At 55.9% G+C, this 20,975-nt stretch overlaps 3 protein-coding genes and 1 non-coding gene across 4 annotated transcripts; 3 read left to right on the top strand and 1 right to left on the bottom strand.

Annotated features, from left to right (window-relative positions):
* Window positions 1-12: 12 nt before the first annotated feature.
* VDAG_05688 (leptomycin B resistance protein pmd1) lies at window positions 13-4,756 on the bottom strand (the record flags this gene model as incomplete). Its single annotated transcript, XM_009655085.1, has 13 exons — window positions 13-48; window positions 129-560; window positions 625-815; window positions 884-999; window positions 1,076-1,775; window positions 1,835-2,582; window positions 2,674-2,820; window positions 2,878-3,157; window positions 3,215-3,874; window positions 3,936-4,123; window positions 4,184-4,233; window positions 4,444-4,560; window positions 4,696-4,756. The coding sequence occupies 13 exons, from the start codon at window positions 4,754-4,756 to the stop codon at window positions 13-15; spliced, it is 3,726 nt and encodes a 1,241-aa protein (XP_009653380.1).
* A 130-nt stretch (window positions 4,757-4,886) lies between these two features.
* VDAG_05687 (fungal specific transcription factor domain-containing protein) lies at window positions 4,887-7,473 on the top strand (the record flags this gene model as incomplete). Its single annotated transcript, XM_009655084.1, has 5 exons — window positions 4,887-4,966; window positions 5,235-5,713; window positions 5,766-6,061; window positions 6,186-6,935; window positions 7,003-7,473. 5 exons carry the CDS (start codon window positions 4,887-4,889, stop codon window positions 7,471-7,473), a joined length of 2,076 nt encoding a protein of 691 aa, XP_009653379.1.
* A 698-nt stretch (window positions 7,474-8,171) lies between these two features.
* VDAG_05686 (uncharacterized protein) lies at window positions 8,172-8,683 on the top strand. Its single transcript, XM_009655083.1, has one exon. It carries the CDS (start codon window positions 8,279-8,281, stop codon window positions 8,597-8,599), a length of 321 nt encoding a protein of 106 aa, XP_009653378.1. The 5' UTR covers window positions 8,172-8,278; the 3' UTR covers window positions 8,600-8,683.
* A 5,430-nt stretch (window positions 8,684-14,113) lies between these two features.
* On the top strand, window positions 14,114-14,203 carry VDAG_20165. The gene has a single exon. It is a non-coding gene; the product is annotated as a tRNA-Phe (tRNA).
* The last annotated feature ends 6,772 nt before the right edge of the window (window positions 14,204-20,975 follow it).

The following is a 20,975-nucleotide window of genomic DNA, read 5'->3' as shown; positions in this document are numbered from 1 at the left end:
CACTTCGGCTAGCTACTCCAAGTGGCCAAATAGCGTAAACGCTCGATTCTGCATCGTAGTCAGTGTGCTTTTTGATATCTATCTTTCCTCTTTTAGGAGCACGATGCTGTGATGGCTTTCGGAGGTACGCGTCCGGCGACGCGCTCCCGCTGACCGCCCGACAGCTGCTGGCCACCGCCCTGGCCGCAGGGCGTGTCGAGGCCCTCGGGCAGCGAGGCGATGAAGGTCCAGGCGTTGGCGGCGCGGCAGGCTTGTTCGATCTGGGCGTCTGTCGTTGCTGGCGCGGGACCTGGCGATGCAGACGCAGACGATGACGACGGTGCCTCCGGAAGGCCGTGGGCTATGTTCTCGCGGATCGTGCCTGGGAAGAGCGTCGGCTCTTGCTGCACGAGGGCGACGTTTTGGCGGTAGAGGGCTGGGTTCAGGGCTGGGAGCGGGTGGGCGCCGTCGACGGTGATGGTGCCTGATGTCGGGTCGTAGAAGCGGCCCAGGAGGGAGATGAGGGTGCTTTTGCCGCAGCCGGAGGCGCCCACGAAGGCGACGAATTCGCCGGGGTTGATCTGTTTGGGCTTGTTAGGCATCGTGTAGGTTCGGATGGGGGAAAAGGGGCGAAAACAAGCGTACGGTAAGAGAAACGCCGTGGAGGATGCGAATGTCGGGGGCTGTGGGATAGGAGAACCTGATCTTCTCGAGCTCGAAGGATTTGCAGCCTTCTGCCGGTGCCATGTCGCGGTTGCTGTCCGTCTCGCGGATCATGGGCTCGAGGTCTCGCAGCCAGAAGTAGTAGTTGGCGGCCTGGATGGCCTTGGAGAAACCTGCAGACGTGATCAGCCGTGTGTTGTTGTCAGGGATTTGCGGCCTGGATGGAAAGGTGACCGCTTACTGCTTGAGAAGCTGAACATTTGTCCGGCGCCTTGACCTGAAAAGTATACGGCCATGAACGAGGCAATGAACTGGTAGAAGGTGACCTTTTCCTCAAAGATGAGCTTTGATCCCCACCTAGACAGTCGTCACGTCAGCACAAACGCGCACCATGCAGGAAGCATCATGCCCGGAGATGGACAGGACGGCGTACCAGAAGCCCAGACTCAGGATGAAATACTCGATCGACTGCGTGAGCGCAAACCAAATCATCATGTTGAACAGCCCCGGCAGCGCCTTATGGATGGCCGCATCAAGCTCCTCAGCATACTGTGCGAGAACTCTCTGCTCGATGGCGAGCGACGAGACCGTCCGGATGGCTGTCGTTGTCTCCGATGCCACCGAGGAGCTAGCAGCGTACCGCTTGCCCATGTCTGCGTCGATCTTGGCCTCGAGGCGAACCCGAGCATAGCCCGCGACGAGCATCGGTGGGAGCCCGACAAAGACACCAATGACGGCGACGCGCCACGAGATGGCCAGCGCGAGGATGGCACTGATGAGGACGTTGATGCCGGCAATGGTGATGAGACCGACATTCATGCCCATCAGCTCGAAGATCGACTGCGGGTACGAGTCGAGCTTGCTCATCAGCGACCCGACCGTGTTCTCCGGGCGGTCGAAGAAGCGGAGGTCCTGCTTGAGGATGCAGTCAAAGAGCTCGTGGCGCGTCCGCCGGGTGAGGACTTGGCCGATCATGTTGCACGCCCAGCCCATGACGAAATAGGCCACGAAGCAGCCGAGGCCCATGACGAAGAACATGAGGGCGAAGAAGTTGCCCCGCGAGACCATGTTGGGCGACGAGGCCGTGTCGAGAACCTGCGCCAGCAAGATGGCTTGGCCGGGAAAGATGGCGGCTGTTTCGTCAGGTCAGCGGCCTTCAAGACAGAGAGATCTGATCTCGTGGTGTACGTACCTCCTGCCACGCAGGTCACAAGAGTCAAGATGTACCATGCACGCAGCTCAGGGGTGAGCTTGACCAGCTTGGCGATGGTTCGGAAGAACCCGAGGGGCTTGTACGACTCGATATCTTCGCGCGCCTGCAGAGCCGCGAGCTCTGACGTCTCTCGCGTGTGCGTCTTGGTGAGGGCCAACCTCGGCTCAAGGTCACAGTCGGCACTGTCGTCTTCGACCGCCGTCTTGTTCGACGCGGCATCGCTGGAAGGTGCCAGGTCCTGGGCGCGGACCAGCTTTTCGTAGAGACCGCCTTGGCTGCAGAGCTGCTCGTGGGTGCCCTGTTCGGCGATGCGGCCGTGGGACATGACGACAATGTTGTCGGCGTCGCGGATCGTGGCGAGCTTGTGCGCGATTGTAATGGTGGTGCGGTTCCTCGCGGCGTTGTCGAGGGCTTTCTGGACGATGCCTTCGGCCTGCGGGTCGAGCGCGCTCGTGGCTTCGTCGAGAAGCAGAATCTTGGGTTCCGAGATGATGCTCCGTGCGATGGCAATCCTCTGCTTCTGACCGCCCGAGAGAAGACTACCTCTTTGTCCGATGGGGGTGTCATAGCCCTGGGCTAGGTCGCTGATGAAGTCGTGTGCGAAGGCCAGCTCGGCGGCGTTCTGTACTCGTCGCTTCTTCTCTTCGGTCGAGGCATCTTCCCAGGCTGTTCCGATGAGACCCTTGACTATGTTGTCAAAGACGGTGCCATTGAAGAGAACCGGTTCCTGGAGAAGGTCAGCCAACGCGCCACTGGCCCTTGTCATGGACGACAAGAAGAAGTGCCATGCTCTCTTCGTCGCAGACATGGGTTCCTACCTGTTGTACAAGACGGACATTTGTCCTCAGCCACCTTAGGTTGAGATCGCCGAGGCCAATGCCGTCGAGCGTGATCCTTCCCTGACATGGATCATACCAGCGTTCCAGAAGCCCAATGATGGTGCTTTTTCCAGATCCGCTGGGTCCCTACATCCGTGTCAGGCTCGTGTCGACACGCCACGCTCGGCAATGGCCATGACTTACCACCAGAGCAGTGACTTTGCCAGCCGGAACGCGGAGGGTGAAGTCCTGCAGTACCGTCGCCTCAGGTCTATTGGGATAGGCAAAAGTGACATCCTGGATCTCAATGTTCCCCGAGACGTGGCGAGGCTTCTCGCCATGCTCGCCGAACGGGTCAATCGCAGACTTTCGGTCAATGAGCGTGAAGAGCTCGGCGGCGGCCGTCGCCGCGCGGCCAAAGGCCAGCATGTGAGGTGCAATCGACGTGATCATCATGGCCGCAATGACGATGGAGAAGACAACCCTTATTTGATATCAGTCCGAGAACGCCCGGCGGACCAAAGGCGGTCGGAATACTTACGTGAAGACGACGCCAATGTTGTCAATCTCGCCCCTGTCGACCATGTTGATGCCTTGCCAGAAGGCCAGGCCCATGCCGCAGTACAGCACCGAGTATTCGCCACCAAAGAGGATACCGTAGAGGACGTTCTTTTTCATGCCACGTCTGTACGCATCGTCGAGGAAGTCGGTCTTGTACTTGGCGACGAGGCGGTTCCGCAAGCCAAATGCATGCACGGCACGAATGCCGCCGAGAATGCTCTCGCTGTAGCTGCCGGCCTGGCCGTACACCTGAAGCATTCCCGTCTCCACGATGACGTCCAGCCATGCGACCAGGCCGCTGATCAGGAGGAGGGCCGGGATGATGCAGGAGATGATCAGAGTGAGCTTCCAGTCGGCGATAAAGGCCACAACAAAGGCGGCGATGAACGTTGACATGGCCTGGACGAAGAGACCAAGCTTCTCGGCGGTGCCAGACTGGATGAGCTTGCCGTTTGTCGTTGCCTGCATGGCTATGGAGCCGCTGACTCCCTGGTCGAAGAACGCAATCTCCTGGCCCAAGGCGGCGCGGAGGAACGCGCAGCGGATGTTTCGTGTCATGCGGTGAGCAACATATGTGAAGAGGGACGCGTAGATATAGGTGCCACAGAATCGCGCAATGCCGATATACACGAATCGAAGACTTGAAACGAGAATTGATCAGATCATCGCCAGTCAAGCTGTTAGGGAACAAAAGTACTCACGCTGCCGTCTGTACACGAGACATGAATCCATCTGGAAAGAGCCCGCCGTCCGTGGCATTGCCCAGAATGGTGACAAAGTTGCCCAGAACAACATTGACGAGAGCAAGGGCCACTCCAGAGGTTATGGCAGCGATGATAGCCACCGCCTCGAGGGCATACAGTTGTGCGTCTCCATTTGTGAAGATTCGCTGTGCAGACATGTCAGCATGAGGTTTCCTTCTTGAATGGCTGTCCTCAGGGACGCATACCAGATAGGCTTTGAGGCCTGAAGGAGGAGGAGGCTCTGTATTGGCGTTCGCTTTTGAAGGTTTCTCAGCAACGTTCGCGGCCGTCATATTTCCTTAACAAGTGATGACCAGTGTCTAGGGTAACATTTGCAGTAGAGGTGTGTGAAATGACTATCCCGAGTCTCTGTCGAAACCGTTGCCATGTACGTGAGCAGTGTGGCCCGAACAGTCCCGCTACAGAGCCCGGGGCCAAGACTATATACGGACACATCACTACGTACACAGGCCCGAAGTAATCGGCGTCACCTCCGTGTCAATTCGGGACCGCATCTCGCGGGCTGCGCAGTTGTGAACCCAGTCTGAAGGAGAGACGGAGGGTCCGACAACCGACGTCCTCCCTGATACTTTGTGGTAGATTAGCTAATCAGTCTTGTCAGGTGACGGTCTTTCGGAGGCTCCGACCGCCGTCATCAACGTCAGTCTCGTTGTTCACGGCCTCCGGGGGCCACTTGCTGTCGACCGATGAGTCTTACGCCGGAGAGCAAAGGGTTTGCGCCGCGCAGTCGTCTTTTCGAAAGCTCCGTATTCCGACATCTTGCGACTGGCGCCCTGGGTGTCTCACTCTGCCATGGATGAAGGGGAGGGCAGTGACACGAACCTTGCCGGCGAAGCGGGGAATGAATTATCGCTGGCTGTGAGTCTTATCTTCCGACTATTGGCTAACATGAGTCTTGCTTATGTGACTACGAGGAGGAATAGTGCTGATTTCATGATACCTAGTGCGACCGATGTCGTCGGCGAAAGGTAAGCTCAAGCCTTTGGCGAGGCTACTGTCACGCGGCCCCATGTCGCACTCATGAGCAAGCGGGCCGTTACTCACATACCGTACCTTAGATCAAGTGTAGTAGAGGACATCCATGCCAGAAGTGCTTGGCTGTAGAATCATCCTGCACCTACGAAATGGGCTATAAGCCAAGAATTCGTAGGCAGCGTGTCAGGGTCTCGAATGACTTGTAGCTGCACTCACCCACCCCCACAGGAAACCAGGGGCATAGCTAAGTGTCCACTGCAGAGAGCAAAATGTCGAGCACATCGCGAAGACGGTCGACGACCTGAAGCACATGCTACAGAACCTTCGTCACGAGCATCCGCCAGGTTCAGGCCCAGGTCCCACCCAGCACGGCACTGCCTCAGCTGCCACCTTGTCGCGACCGTCTCTGGCTTCGGCTCAGACTTCTGAGATTAGATCTAGAAGGTCACCGGCAGTGCTTCAGTCAGAGTTCGGCGGCGAGTCTTCCATCTCCGCGCATGCCTTGTTCGCCACGACTTTTCTTCAGAATGTGGTCGGCAACAGCCATTCCCCGAGGGTCACCGTGGAAATGGCACCAGTCATGCAGACCCTAAGCAGCATTGCCGACGTTCAGAACCAGACAGCCGCCTCTTCAGAAACCTTGTTTCCGCACGCCAGGCCGCTGGAGGACGGGAGAAAACCAGTCAACTTCCCTACGCCGGCAGCCGACAAGGTTTTTGGCTGTCTGCGTATGGCTCAAGGTGCGTTTCTGCCGCTACGTCGCCTGGCGCCAGAATCTGACATCAATGGCAGAACATGACATGGTGGAGGCCTTGTGGCTGCCCGAGTTTGAGTCCATGGGCCATTTTACAGAATATGTCATCAAAGTCTGCTCCCTCGGGCCATCGTCTGAAGCAGAGCTCATCATCTTCAACACAGGCATGTTCTGGCTGTTTCTCGAGTGCGCCAGTTTCATGGAAGACGAAGACGAGATGAATGATTATACCGCGCAATCATATCTCTGCCGGGATAACCTTGAAACGCTGCTGGCTCATTTGGGATATCACATACCAAATACCATGGATTACATCTACGCGCTGAATATGGCGGTTAGTCTATCCCGGCAGCATCAAAACAGCCCAAACTTCCCCTCCGTGTTGCTTCCTCCGAGTTTCCTCCCTCCGAGTTTCCTCCCTCCGAAACCTGACTGCTGCTCAAGCACTGACCTGACAGACCACCTACTGTCTCCAAACCATCAAGACGACAGCCGCGTGGTCCTTCATCTCGACGAGTGCACACGCCTGTCAGGCCCTCGGTCTGCACAGCGCCGTCTCGCTCCATCCCGCGTCGCCCGCGCAGCAGGTGAGGAAGCTTCGGCTCTTCTGGGCCGTATATGGGAGCGAAAAGGGGCTTGCCCTGCGTCTGGGCCGCTCCTCCAACATTCGCGACAGTGATATCACCATTCCGCGCCCCAAACAGCCGACAGGGCCCGACTTGCTCATCAACAAACTGACGCCGCTGTGGACGCAAGCAGCGGCCCTGCAGGGCCGGCTCTACGATGAAATCTACAGCCCGGGGGCGTTTCTCCAGCCGCAGCAGGTCCGTTACGAGCGGGCAGGTACGCTGATCGAAGACCTCAAGAGCCTGAGGGAGGCATCCGAGGCACTGGAGGTTCGTTGTTCACCAGAGCACAGCAATCTGATGCATGCTCGGCGTGCTGACCGTGTTCGCTCACAGAAAGAAATCGTCAGCCAGGCAGCGCCCGGCGGCCAATCTCCCCTTTCCGAGCTCTGCTGGCGCGCAGATCGGATCGCGTACCTTTCCATGCTGACGCTGGCCTACCGAAGCCTCCCACCGACGGACCCCTTCATCTCGTCGTTTGCAGCGGGCTGCATCGCCACGGCGCGCCAGGCCCTCGACGAGCATGAGCAGTGCCTCAAAGCCCTGAGCCGGACGCAAACCGCCAAGACGTCGGCTTACATTGTCCTCTTCATCGACTGGCAAGCTACCCCCCTTTCCTACTCTGGTGTCACTGAAACGGTTTCGTTAGTCGCAGTCAACAGGGACAGCTAACGTTGGAGATACCAGGTCCCTCCTGCAAACCCCCTTCGTGCCCTTCACCATCCTGTTCTGCCACGCCATCGAAACGGCAAGCAGGGCAGACCTCCAGGTCCTGCGCAGCTTCCTCGACACCCTCGAGGGCACGGCCTACTCGTCGCGCCACCTCTCGACCCAGAACCAGCTGCGCCTCTTCCAGGCCCTCTACAGCGTCGCCGTGCGCTACATCTCGGTCCAGGAGAGCAGTTCCCTGCTGGCGGGCGCCTGGAGCACGGGAGGCGACGGGGAGGCGCCCGCGGGTCAGGCGTCGGCGCACTTTTCGAGTCAGAGCATGGCGTCGGCGCAGGCGGCCGAGGATCAGTTCATGGCGAACCTAGGGCTGCAGGTTGACTCGTCGGGCAATCCTCTGGCGAGCTGGTTTGCGAGGAATCAGCAGCTGATGAGGATACTGGAAAACTCATGACGTGACACGTGAAAGAGCAAACGGGTATCATGGGTGGTGGAGAAGAGAGCATGTGGAAGATGACTGAAAATAATGGCTCAAGACGTTTTGAGTATTCTTGTTCAGGTTTCGATGATCGATCAACCAACGCTATTCTCTATCTATAATGCCCTGTAAATCATTCGAAAAACCGGATAATATCACAATGGCTCATATAACACGGGGTGTTTCGTGATTTGGCTTGGGTTGCATTCAAATCCTGCCCAGTTCGTCAGGGTTAATACCAGGAGACGCGCGCAAGACGCGCCAAAATAGTGCAACCGAGAGCCTCCTCAAGGCAAAAACTTATCGCGTCCCAAGATATCATCAACGTCGTATAGGTATATTGAATTGAATTCGCGTCACTGTGCGTGGCATGTCAGATCACTTCACGTCATGATCGGCTACACATCACGCAGGGAGACCCAGAACCTCCTCACACGGGATCGCATCACCATCAAAAAGGCTGGACCACAACCGTCGAAGAACAGGGAATTGAACACGCGGGCGCGCCCTCGCGAGGCGGCGGCAGAGCCTGAAACTTACTCCCTTCTCTATCCCTTCTCAGATGCAGATGGGGCTCATGACCGTCCCGAAACCAAACGTGCAGAGCACGTAGCCCGCTCATGGCCCTCCCTTACATCCCGCCGCCATCCACAACCTGTCACATATCAGTACGCAGTGGACACAACCGTCCCGTCGGAAGCGGACATGACCCCGTACGTGAAAGAGCGACAAGAGACAGCAGCCTCGGCACACTCTAGCCAACCGCCACCTCGAACAGGGCATGACAGGTAGGCTCGCTCTCTCACCCCCCTCAAGGACAATGGGCGGGCAGAGAGGTCGCCTCTCCCTCCGCCGAGCTGAGCCGCCGGACTCGCCGGACGTCCTCCACACACGCCTTCTGAGACCGCCGATCAGCGAAGATTCCCGCGCCCGGCCACAGATGGGGCGCGTTCCCGTCAGGCTCCTCTTCTTCCTCCCACCCCCTCCTTGGCTGTGCCGCCTATCTATCTGCCTTGCCCCCCAAAGCAGAACTGGTTCGCATGGAACACCGAGACAGGCACGAAAAAAACCCAGGGTGCAGAGCTACGTCGACGAAAGCTGAAAGAGAGACGCGCACACGCAGGTGCACATACCTCCCTCCTTCCCTTCCCGGCCGAGTTGACTAGGAAAGATCGACGTGATCTGGCCCATCGGGGTTTTTATTTCATTCGCTTGTTGATTTTCCAGGGGGGGGCCATCCAAAGGGGGACCGCGTTTTTTTTTTTTTTCACAAATCCGCCCCCTTTGTGGGCCGGGGGGGGGGGGGGGGGGAGGGGGAATAAGAATGGGGAAGAGAGAGAGGGGCCCTTAGGCATGTCAGCGAACTGAGGGAAGCATGGAGGCAAAAAGAAGACAGGTTCTAGTCTAGTTGGTGATCTGGCATGCGAGAGACACCAGAACGAGGGACGCAGATGGCGGATTTGTGATATGTGACCAGACGGCAGAGACGCACGTTTTGTCGGTTCGTCTGTCCGTCGTAATTATAAGGGCCACCTCCGGCGGTGCTGTCCAGGCGAACCAACGCAGCCCGGCGCAGACCAGGTCGGCGGGTTACCGCTGTCGCGTCGCACAAGGGTGACGGAGCGCTGGGTGCTTCTTGTGGGTTTTTTCCCTCACACTCTTTCGCTTTCGCTGGTTCGCTGGTACGCTGGTTCCCTAGGAATGGGCGCGTTCACTGCTTGCTTTTGCCGTCGTTCGCAGATGCACTGCCCTTTGCGGCGATCGCTGTGCCCTCCTCCATCTCTCGTTCCCCCCAAATCTCCAATCACTCCAGCGGCGGTTCCCGAAGAGTGATTGTGCGAGCGAACCCCTGCCGTGTCCTCTGATGAAGCTCGCTTCTCAGCTCCCAAACGCGTACATCTACTTGTATCTGCGTCCAATCTGGAGCACATCGTGATGAGCAATGGGCTTTTTTTTTCTGCCCACCCTTGCGCTCATGTCACGTCACACTCGTACTTGATGTACATGGTAGGCACGTCTTTCAGCTCAGGGAGGTAGGGAGGTTGGCACATGGACCAAGTGCTTCTTCCCACCGTGAACCCCCCCTCCCACCGTCCGCCGAAACCTTCGACTCGTATGGGTAAAGCCCGTCCCGGCGAGCAGTCCGAGCGGGCCAGGTCGCTTGTTTCCTTTGCGCGGGGCCTTTTGCGTCTGGTACCGCGCACCACGTAAGAAATGCCATCCTCCACGGTGGAGCCATGGGTCTGTCAACCAACCCAGACCCATCCGAAAAACATCGGAATCGAACTGAGGTCAGGCGCCAGGCCGGTTCGGGCAGAGGCAGTCCAGTCCTTCCAGCGACAGCGAACAGTCTGTACTCGTGGTTCTGGTTCTGCTGAGAAATAAGGAAGCGGAACCAAGTAGAGCGCGAACGTAAACGCACAGCACCGCATTGTACCGTGCTTTCCCTTCCCTTCAGCTCCATGTACACATACAGCAAGGTTTTCTGTGCATCAGACGGGACGTGCGGCCTCGCCTGGAACCGATTTTCACCGCGAACACGAAAATCACCCCCCTCCCCCTGGCCTCTCTGAGAGAAGGGGGGGGGGGGGGGGGGGCTCCAAGCTCTCACTGAGACCTGCATGGCATGGGCCAAACATCCTCCCCTCCCCGGCCCCTTCTTTCTGAAGGGCTATCTTATTGCCCTGGCCCATGTCTGTCCGTGTCCGCGTCGAGGGTGACAATGATGCAGAGGTGCTGGAAGGCCAAGCGCAGCCGCGAGTATCGCGGGCACGGCATCCAGATAGCGAGAACAAGTGGCAGGTGGTCAGGGAGCTGGCTAAAAAAGTGCCCTCCTTTCACTTGCAGGCATGGGGCCCTGGGACCACAGCTGCATCAAGCGGGAACTTGTTAACTGTCGAGACACGGAGGTGGTGGTGGGTGCCAACCGTGGCAAGTCTGTCTCCTGTCAGAAGGTCCAGCTAACCCACGCCGCCCCGCCCCATCAGAAGCAAGCAATAGGTGCGAGGCAGTCTAACAGGTGAAATGGCCAGTTCCATGGCGCAGAGCTAGCGCAGTCGCGGGTCTAGTCCAGGAACGACGCAGCACACACACACACACTGCAGAGGCTGATGGGGAACCAGAACCGCATTCTGAGAGCGCGTCCTAGGGATGGTTCTCTTGTGCCGAGGAAATCTGTCGCCAGTTCACAAAAGAGCCCGCTTTGAGGCTGGCCGTCCAATCCGAAGAGATGAGCAGTTACGTCTGTGGCGCGGAACAGAATTTTGGCCTGATACCGACGACCAGTCAGATACGAATGCTGGGGGAGGGGAGAGAAGAGATCCTTGAGCAGAGGGGGGGGGGGTTTGTGGATAGAAGGGCAGCAGAAACTCAGAAGTAGAGGGGGCCAAGGGCTCGGTCTACCTGAGCTGAACCATGGACAACTGACACTACCATTTGCAGCTTGGAGCAAACAGGCAGGCAGACAGACATGTAAACCCTGTGCGAAAAGGAACAGCAGGTATCTGCCCTCATAATAAATAGGGCGTAGACGTAGCGCAGCAGTCCTATCCAGGTGCGTGCCCGGCGACAGCACGGAGTTGTTAGTTTATGTGAGGGGTGTCTCTCCTGGTGTGTCTGGTCTGAACCGAGGACTGGAGAGAGAGGCGGAGACAGAGAGAGCGCTCCCAGTGGCTGGGGCTTTGAGTGAAACCCTGCTGATGATCGACGTGCCGTGCGCGCTGCTGAGGCTTGTCACTTGGGTTGTGGTTCCCCTTGTCTGCCGCCAAATCCCGCTTTGCCGGTCCAGTTTCGTGGCCTAGCCACAGCTCATTTATACCATGTATGCACCACAAGGTTCAAATGCCATGCCGCCGACCCAATCGAGGGGATTCGAGGTCGCGCTATGGGTTCCTGGTCTCACACAAAAGCGTTGTGCCGGTGTGCCAGCGCGCCAATCCAGCCATCTTTGGCATGCCGTCAACTTCATGTCTGACGGCGAGTGATGTGTCACAAGGATTAGCCACGCCAAAGGGGCACCAATGCCCCGCAGGCGTGCGTTAACCTGATCGCTGGGCTTCATAGGAATGTTTTGGGCGTTTGGGCGTTTGGGCATTTTAATATCTTCTCCCCCACAAGGCTTCGAGGCTCCAAGCTAGAACAACATGGGCTCCTGAACCTGCCGTAGAGAAGTCAACTGCTAGCCATTCGTTGCTTTGGCTGCTGTCGTCATCTTAGTGCCGGCACATTCGACTGTCGACAGTTTCGCGCCCCGGTTTGTGAGACCAGTCGACAATCCTTGACCACACATCCGCCTCGTCTGATGGACAGTCTGTGCATCGTATCGGACATCGCACCTTGCGGTCCACAGCTCAAGGTCGGACTGGGTGATGCGCATTTGGGACCAGGGAGCAACCCTTCATCTAAGTCGTGTCCTGTAGCATCGTTTCTTCCCTTCCTCGGTACGGAAATTACCCAGCGGCACGCGGCTGGACAGCTGAAAATACTGAACCTTGTCGCCCCATTGTATGAAATTTGTCGATTGCCGAGCCCGAACAGAACAAGGTTCTGAGAGGCCCTCGTGTGAAAGTATGAAATCCTTCCAGATTGTCCCTTTTCATGTGGGTTGCCCATGTGGTACGTACGAAGCATCCCTCGAGGAAATTTGGATCCGCACCTTGGAATAGTGAGGCCTGCAGCTGCCTACCCGTAACGGCACACGCAGATGAGCCATATGCCGTTTCCTCCTAGGGCATCGCGTCGTGTCTGGTGCTGGGAGCGGCAGGTGGAGAAGGCCTTTCAATAGAATACCCAAGACACGAGTTGGCACTCGTTGGATACCCCTCGATCTGTTAATAGCAAGAATCAACGGCATTTGTATTCTTTAGCGTTATGAGGGAGTCCAGGGCTGCGAAGTCCCCACCAGGATACTGGCTTAACATCCGGCCGAAGTATTTTGCACTTGGCCATCTTGGTGTTGGTCAAGGAGGTCGTCTCAATCTAGTCACTAAATAGCGTGTGTATGGGGGGGAAGGCAGGAGGGGGTTCGGAAGGCGATTCTCAACTGGCGCAACGCTGATCCGTCTATGGGCCCAGAGATCCGCTGGCTCCAGAGATCTAGTGACCACAACCCGCGCCCGCACTAGCTCTGTCAAGGGACTGCAGGCACATGGCGAGAATGAATGGGACGAGGGCGTCGAAATCGTGCAATTCGAGCAGCGCAGACCTTCGGTGTCTGTAGGGATGGCTAAAGCCGTTTTTGCGGAGTCGAGACTGTGATATATGGTCTGCAGGGCAGTGCTGAAGACACAAGCGCGCCCTCCGCCCCAGCCACTACATCTGAAGTCAATGGCGGATCATGTACAGCTTCTACCCGACATGGTGGCGGCCATGAGGGTGCAAGACATCATGGCGTTTGTGGATATCTCGGGTGGTCTAGTTGTCCAGGCTGCCCGCAAATCAAGTCGACTGATTCATGGGCAGACGAGGTGGGGTTCTCGCGGAACACATCCGGCTGCCACTACGGGTGCATTGAAAGGAACAGATGGTGTTAGAGACAGACGTATCTCGTCGGCACCAAGCAGTTCCTGATTCGGAGAGCCTAGAACTTTGCACAGCATCTTTGCTCGTCACAGAAGATAGCTGCGTGAAAGCCTGTTTCCTCGCCTGTGCTGGACCGCTGGAGCTCGAAATGCTGTGCTCACAAATCCTACCCTTTGGTAGCTTCAGCATGTGCAGATGAACACCCAGCCTCGTCTTGGTTTTTTCCTACTCGGCGACCAAGAGCGATGGCTGTCTTTTGTATTTGGGCGGCTTGAAGTTGACCAACTTGACTGAGGGGAGCCGTCTGGCCCTGGCTGGATACGCGCTAATTACCCCACAATGCTCGTTGAGGTCGCAGAGCCAGCTCGTCATGTGCTCCTCTGTCTTGGGTACCCAGTCAGCTAAATGACGGAGGGCTGGTTTTACCGAAAGGGGGGGCTGGGAGGGGGTTTACTTCGGAGATTCGACGGGGGTGCCGGAAATGCTGGCTCGACGACAGCGAGTTGTCGGAAGTGCCTCCGACCTCCGCTACGAGTTGGAGGTCCAGGCGTCCGTTGCCAGACCCGAGAGACAACATCTGCGTGGGCCGTAACTGATCTGGGACTAGACTGTTGCTCGGGATGCGCACTTTCCACTGAGGATGAGCCAGTGCTGGTTGAGAACATGGAACCGCTTGTATTCGATCTGCGAGTCATTGCACATCCTGGCTTCGGGCCGTGACATGCCATCGGCGATGCCTACATGTACGTTGTAAGATGGGTCTGAAGTATGGCCGTTTGGATTGTCGTACACTTCGCAGTAAGTGCGTGCATGACTTCCTAAGAACTTTGAAGTCCATTGCATGGAACCATAGATCCGAATGTTGCGAAAATGTTGTCGTTTGCTGTGGCCCAGTCGAGGAGGATCGTCAAATAGCCCCGATCTTGGTGCCAGATTTAAGCAGCTAAAAGTCGGCACTCGCTGCAATGATTGTGCTGTTGATGTTGCATGGCGGTAAGGGTTCAAATGCCCAACCCAAGATGACCCCCTCTGTGCTCTGGGAAACCCGTCTGACGTACAGTCATTTTCCTTTTTCCACGCACAAGTTTCAACCATTGGGGGGATGGCGCAGTTGGGAGCGCGTTAGACTGAAGCCCCCTTCAGGAATCCAATCTAAAGGTCGCTGGTTCGATCCCGGCTCACCCCATACTTTTGGCCTGTATGCCATCGCTTTTGCTCATATGAGCTGCTTGACTGTTGTTCTGAGACCCCACGAATGGACCTCCAGTAGTCACACCCCTCCCCCCAAATCTTGTGCATATCATCGAGCCAATACGGGGCCACGATTAAACGGCAAAACGGCTTCTGCCCATGGGACATGATGACCGCCACATGCTGGAGCTCTGCACCTCGCTCATCTCGTTCACCGTGTTCAAATGCCTCCAGTGATGTACCTACGTACTGTAGCGGAGAGTTCGACAGGCCACCCCTGCCACCGTAGCACATGCGTCGGGATCCCTGTCGCATGCGCTAGCCATCAGGTCGACACGTTTGTCCTTTGGACAGAGACCAGCCACCCACAGCGCGCGGAGAGCAGACCGCTGCACGGTTGCATTCTTGAATCCTCGGGCGAAGGTTTGCTGTTACACTGTGCGTCTTGTCACTGTCTGTCTGATACGACATATCTCGACCATAGACGGAAAATTGAATAGTCGCGTGCACAGTAAGTTGGATGCCAAGACGCTCGATGCCGTCGGTTCGGCTCAGCGAAGCATTCTAAAGCAAAGGAGTCCTGACGACAGCTCTTGGAGTATTCGGTGGGCTGTGGAGTATATGCTCACACTGTAGACAGTGCTCGCGGAAGTGGCCGACGTTATGGATACGGGCCGTCTGTGTCAACCCAGGGTAGTCTTGGACTCAGCGCCGCAAGTGCCCGACGTTGGGGCGAAAGCGAAAGCAGTCTTCCATGCAGTGCGAGCTGGTCTCGTCAGCTGGACTGAGGTGTGTTACATGGGTTGACGGACTGTGCAAGATAGCAAAGTACAGAATGGTCATCGTCCCGTCCATTCACCGTCGCTATTCACCGTCGCTAGAGTCGAGTTGACGTTCTGCAGCAACATTTCAGAGCTTAGTAGAAAAAGATGTAGGCTTGGGCCTTGTCCCACAATTATCTGACCAAGTCGTGAGCCGAGGGGCGCGCTCCAGGGAAATACAGCTGTTGCTGGCAAAGAAGTGGCGGATATGCCCTCGAATCCTCTTTTCGCTTATGATGGTGCGTGGGCTCGTGCACATATTATGTGTTGTACGGGCCTTCGAATCATGCCGGTTGGCGATCGCCTCGTGCCGGCAATGTGGTCATGTTGACTGTGATAGCAGCGACTGGATGCTGAATCTGTCACGCAGACATGCAGGCGATGCATGTAGTTACGTGGCAATGACAGCAACGAGCGAATCAAAAAGTGTAAACAGGGATGGCAGGAGTGTCGACGGCAATAAATGCAACAACAGAAATCAACGCACCACCAAGACCTGCTCTGGTTGAGCGAGTCAAATCTTCCACTGGACGGTGTCCAGGAGGGTGGGCAGAAAAATATTGTCAGCATATTGCCTGAGCTTGGCGGTACGGCATGACTTGGCGCGGTCCCAGAGATCCCCTGCTGACGGCGCTGTCGTTGCCGCCAACACGATGTCTGTTCCTCGTTCGCCACAATTCGAGACCGGCTGACGGCACAAATATTTATGATTGGGCCGTGCCATGGCAGGTTGGCTCGCAGAAGGCTTTCTGTGAGCGACTGGTCGATCTGAAGTGAGAAGGAGTGGCCCACGGCTACAGAAGATTAGGAAGGACCGCGCAGGATGGTGCGGTGGAGGAGATCAGTAAAGCTGCCGAGGCCTGGTGGCCCGACCCAAGGTGACCGCCGGAGCTCTTCCACTTACTCGCCGGCGCGACCGGAAACATGTGGCGAACAAGAACCGAGAAACGATGCTCCAGATGATGCAGTTGCCTGACGGACAGCCGAGAAGATGATGAGATGAAGTCGAGATACACTTCACAATGGTGATGCCACGAAGGAGCTAAGGCGACACTGTGCCCCTCCGAGGCATGAAAGCGGTTTTAGTTCCTCCCGATGGTTCGGGTCGCTTGAGATCTGGCGAGGCCCTAAAGTCGACCGGTGACAGATCAATCCAGTGGTTACTGTCCTTGGGAGAGCCCCCAAACCAGGGTCTTGGAACTGGGCTAGTTTGGCTTGGGAAAGCAAAGCCGTTGGATAGCGGCAGATCAGGGCAGGAGATAGTGCCGCTAATGTCGACTGACGGATCTTGTTTGAATTGAAGGCCCGCAGACAGCTAACCATCATTGACAGTGAGAGTGCCAAGGTGTCAAGCCACCCAGGTCGTACATGGCGCGCGTGGTTGCACAAGGTCCGGGGCCGGGAGGCAGAGAAAGGCCATGTCGACAGCGTCTTGATCAAGAAGGTCATGAGTCGAGGAAAACGTGAAACGCCTGGGCGAATGAAGAGAACGAGGCCGTTTGGGTGCCCTGCTGGGGCTGGGGTCCCATGTGGTCTGCATGCTAAGTATTTTTTTTTTTCTTCAAAGCGGACCTTGTCAAGGTGGTTGGGCCCCAAGGGTGATGCGAGTTGTCGCAAGAAAAAGCCGCTCGTTGCGGGCAGTACAGGCGGTGAGAAATACACGAGCCAAGGGGCCTGTGATCTGACGATGAACCGGAGAAAGAAGAAGATGGTGATGAGGGGTAGACGGCAGGTGTCAGATGTCAGATGTCAGATTGAGAGCCTTGTTCAAGATCCTGGGCTGGCCCAACCATGATGTGGTATCAGAGCAAGAACGGCCTCCGATGCTACCTGCCGAATTGCCTGATCCCTGGCTAGCAAGGGGGAGCACCGAGGGGCCTGACAACCTTGGACGTGGAAGGCACCACCTAGGTACTGTGTACGTCTAGCCGATGTTCATGCAACGGCGGCATGCTGCTCGAGACGACTGGCATGGCCGCTTGTGGATGATCCCTGGCCAGGTTCTCCCCCCTCATCCTCAGGTCTTGAAAGCCGTCGGCATCTCAGGCTCCTCAGCTACCTTACCTACCGTGGTACCTTACTTAGGGTAGAAGGCCACCGATGAGAGGCTGGCGGCTGGCTTTTGTTTGCGATCCTCCGTGGAATTCAGCAAACCTGTCTCGTGGTCTGGTGCTGCCACTACCTTGGTGAGGACGGCTATTTTCTCTGCCCTTATAGGCTATTCGCTCTGCCCGACCAGGGTAAATACACGCTAGATAGGGGATCAGCTAGAAACATAGCTCTACTACCTAAGTTAGCTAGGGTAATTATACACCTTTACTCGTCTCTTATACCTTTAAGTTTCTAGTAAAGTAAGCGAGTTACTAAATAGGTAGTTATAGCCCTTAGCAGCCTAAGGTAGCTAGTATTAATCTTTTTATATTATAAATTAGAATATTAGAAAGACTATAGCCTTAATTAAAGGCTATTTAGAACCCTCCCTATTACTTATTATAGTTTCTAGTTATAGTTATAGGGAGGTACTATATATCTATAATAAAAGAGATAATAAGACCCTTAATAATAAGCTTAATAAAAAAGGTATTATAGAGGCTTCGTTTAATAATAAAATAAAGTATTAGCAATATCTAGAGGGCTTAGAATAAGCGTATTTAGTAGTATTATTATTATATTTAAGGGTATTAATAATTATAGAGCTTTAGGGGGCTATCTATATTACTTTATTAGCTAATTATAGCTAGTCTTTAGCTCGGAATTCATTAAGAGACTCCTTAAGAGACTCGTATATATAAGAGATAAGTCGAGGTATATAGTTGCCCTAGCTAATTTTAGTAGTAGAGCTATGTATGGAACTTGACCCTTATCTAGCGCGCATTTACCCTAGTCGGGTAGAGCGAATAGCCTACAAGGGCAGAGAAAATAGCCGTCCTCCACCTTGGTAGCCTGAGGGAAGAAAGGGAGACCATATAGAAGCGAGGGGGTTTCTCGTAAGGTATTCTATACTCAAAAGTCGTATTTTGGAATGGATGCTCTCCGTTCGACCGCGCACCTCCTCTACCCGGAGAACAGGAGTGACATTCGGAACCCCTTGTCTCTACAGCCGTCCAGACACCCCGGCTGCAGCTCATGAGACGTGACAGACAGCGGCGCAGGGCGCTAGGCGCACTCGTCCATCTATCTAACTGACTGCTCGCTGGCCACTGTTCGTCATGAGCTGGCGACCTTGATGACTTCACCTGCTACATCGAACCGGCGGGGCAAGCGAGCATGTGCGCTAGGAAATGGGGCGAGCGCCCAATATTCGTTCATTCTTAGGTTGGCACGGTTATTAGTAGATCATTGAACGACCATCTGCCCCCTGCTTCATGATGGACATCTGTGCCCTGCCGATGACGCTAGGAGACTTTCCTTCAGACCAAAAGTGAAGCCTAGGCAGAAATGGATAGAGTGGACTGCTCGCATGGCGTTTCCCCAACGTGCAAGTTGCCGCGGGTCAATATTCCATTGACGCAATGATATTATGGATCATGACCTCTTCTCAGCACGTACATATCAGACGAGAACATCCATTGAATTGATCGACCCAGACATGACAGACCCTAAAGCATGTCTTTGTGCGCTACTGTATACCGTGAGGATATCTCAGAGGGATGCAACATGCAACTCTGCTCATATCGGATCTGGTTTTGCATCGTCGACGATTGAGCGCCCGAGGGCCGGATGACAGAGGGACGAGATTGACTTCCGGTCGTTGCACATGTCCCCAAATTGCCTCGTGGTCTAGTGTCGTCAGTCATGTAACACACGAACGTGCACCCTCCGAAGCGGACGGAGAAAAGCGCGATGAATGGATGTGGTCCGACCATGCGGTCGCCTGCGTGTACGGTAGACAGACACCACCCTCGCAAAGCTACCAGCACCCAGCACCCAGCACCCAGCAGTCGTCTATCCCGCCGACGAACCGAGCCACCAGTCTCTCCCAGCGAGAAGCTAGCGCTTATCGACGAAAGAAAGCCCCGAGACTCGAGCCTATTCTCTTTTTGTCCAAGTCCATAAAGATCGACGTGCTTCGCTAGGCTCGAGTCAGGGTCCACACAAGACAACCGAGCTAGAGCCTAGGGGCGCGACCATTCCATGCGTCAGGCGCGAGTCGTGGGCTGCAGGTGAGCAGAGCTTGCAGGGGCAGGCCCGGGCAGTTCATCGTGTCGAGGATTCGTCTGTCCGACGGTCGTTGCTCTCCCGCTGACGGACCTTGCACTGTCGCTTTGCCCCAGGCACCATCGGCGGCACCTGGGGGCTTTACTGGCAGCGCTACAGCGACTTAGCAGAGCGGCAGATACAGCCAGCGCTTGCGCTTGGAGCATGACAGCCAGGCCACCGGTGTGCAGTCGACAGGGTGCGCTCAGTAGCCAGCGATCGGGTTCTGAGGGACGTTAGCGAGAGAGCGGAGCGGGCGAGCGAGTGAAGCAGCAATGTCGAGGCACGCATGGGACAAAAGATGAGTGAATACATGTGCCCACGCGGCAGACGCGAACGTGAGGCCCGCCACTGTACCGTGATGCCAAGGCCCTGTGATAGAAGCAGAGGGAAGACGAGGAGCCGAGCGTTGTGGCGATCGACGGCATGGCAGCATGGCAGCATCTCAGCACCGACAATGCAGGGGTGGGCAGAGATGAGTCGGTCTGTTGAGGTGAGCAGATGAGTGACCGACTGGAAGAGTCGGCACATCAGTGGCCCCCTCTCACGGCGTGTCGGACATCATCATCAAGCATTAGTGGACTGTGACTCGATGAAAGACGAGGCAGAAAGAAGTGGAGAGGGGAAAGACCTTTCGCAAGAGACCCCCCCCTTGCCGGGCGCTCTGACCCACATGACCATCCTCCCACCTATCGGGGTTAGTGTGAGAAAAAGACGCAGATCTCTGGAACCCACTCATTTTCGATGCTCAGCACGGATCAGAATGCCATGGACCAGGCATGGGTTCAGCTTCTAGTGCAAGGACCAGCCAGCAAGCCAAGCCAAGCAGACCCATCAGCAGCACACCCACGCTAAAACACACCCAGACAGCATGAGCAAGAGGCGGAGAAGGCCCCCCTGCTCGTCCTTGATCTACAGTGTCTCTTGCACACTGTGAGTATCCCAGCTTCCGGCGCATCATCACACTCGACATCACAGGCAAATCGATATTTCCCGCGCCTCCACCACATCAAAGGAAAACTCCGCGCACCTCAGACCAGCTCTTGACTTTGACTTTCTCTTTAAAACACGGGCCCGGTTTTCCTCGTCGCCAGGTGCCTGCAACGACAGCAATTGTGATCATGTTGCCCATGGCAGGGATCTAGGCACGCCCAAGAAGCCCCTCCCTCCTCTTCCTCTGATGTGCCCCCCAAGCCCAAGCCCCCCCGTACCTTCCTTGGGTCTCCACTGACACATGTATTGAGCGGGGCTTCTTCCTCAGCTCTTGCCCTCGCGCAGTCAGTTCCGCTCTTGCCAGGAAGACACTGCACCTGGAACAAATATTGAGTATCAAGTCATTTACCCAAACCGGTTGCGGCTGCCGTCGCCGGAAAGTATTGACTTAGGAGAATAGCTAGCGTGTCCACATTCCTGACGTCGTCCTTGCCTTGCCTGTCTGCCACAGCAACACTCAGCAACGCGTTGCATCGGCGATTACCCGACGCCCACACACAATCGGGTCCATGGTGAATGCTTGGTCACGGGCCCAGTCATGTAAACTGCGTTTGAACCCTGTGGACATGCCTGCCGTCATTGAGTTTATGAAGCTTTCTGAATCCAGACTGAATACATGTACATGTTTATGTATTTGGTACGGTGAAAAGCGTGCTTGGTTTGGGGAGGAAAAGACGAACACTCTTCTGTTAGTCCTCCCATGATGAAAACACACGATTTAGGAGGCAATGGAGCGGACGCATACATGTATCTTTC

The sequence above is a fragment of the Verticillium dahliae genome, genomic scaffold (genome assembly GCF_000150675.1).
Source record: "Verticillium dahliae VdLs.17 supercont1.11 genomic scaffold, whole genome shotgun sequence".
NCBI classification, from domain to species: Eukaryota; Fungi; Ascomycota; class Sordariomycetes; order Glomerellales; family Plectosphaerellaceae; genus Verticillium; species Verticillium dahliae.
This window is presented reverse-complemented; position numbering and strand designations above follow the sequence as displayed.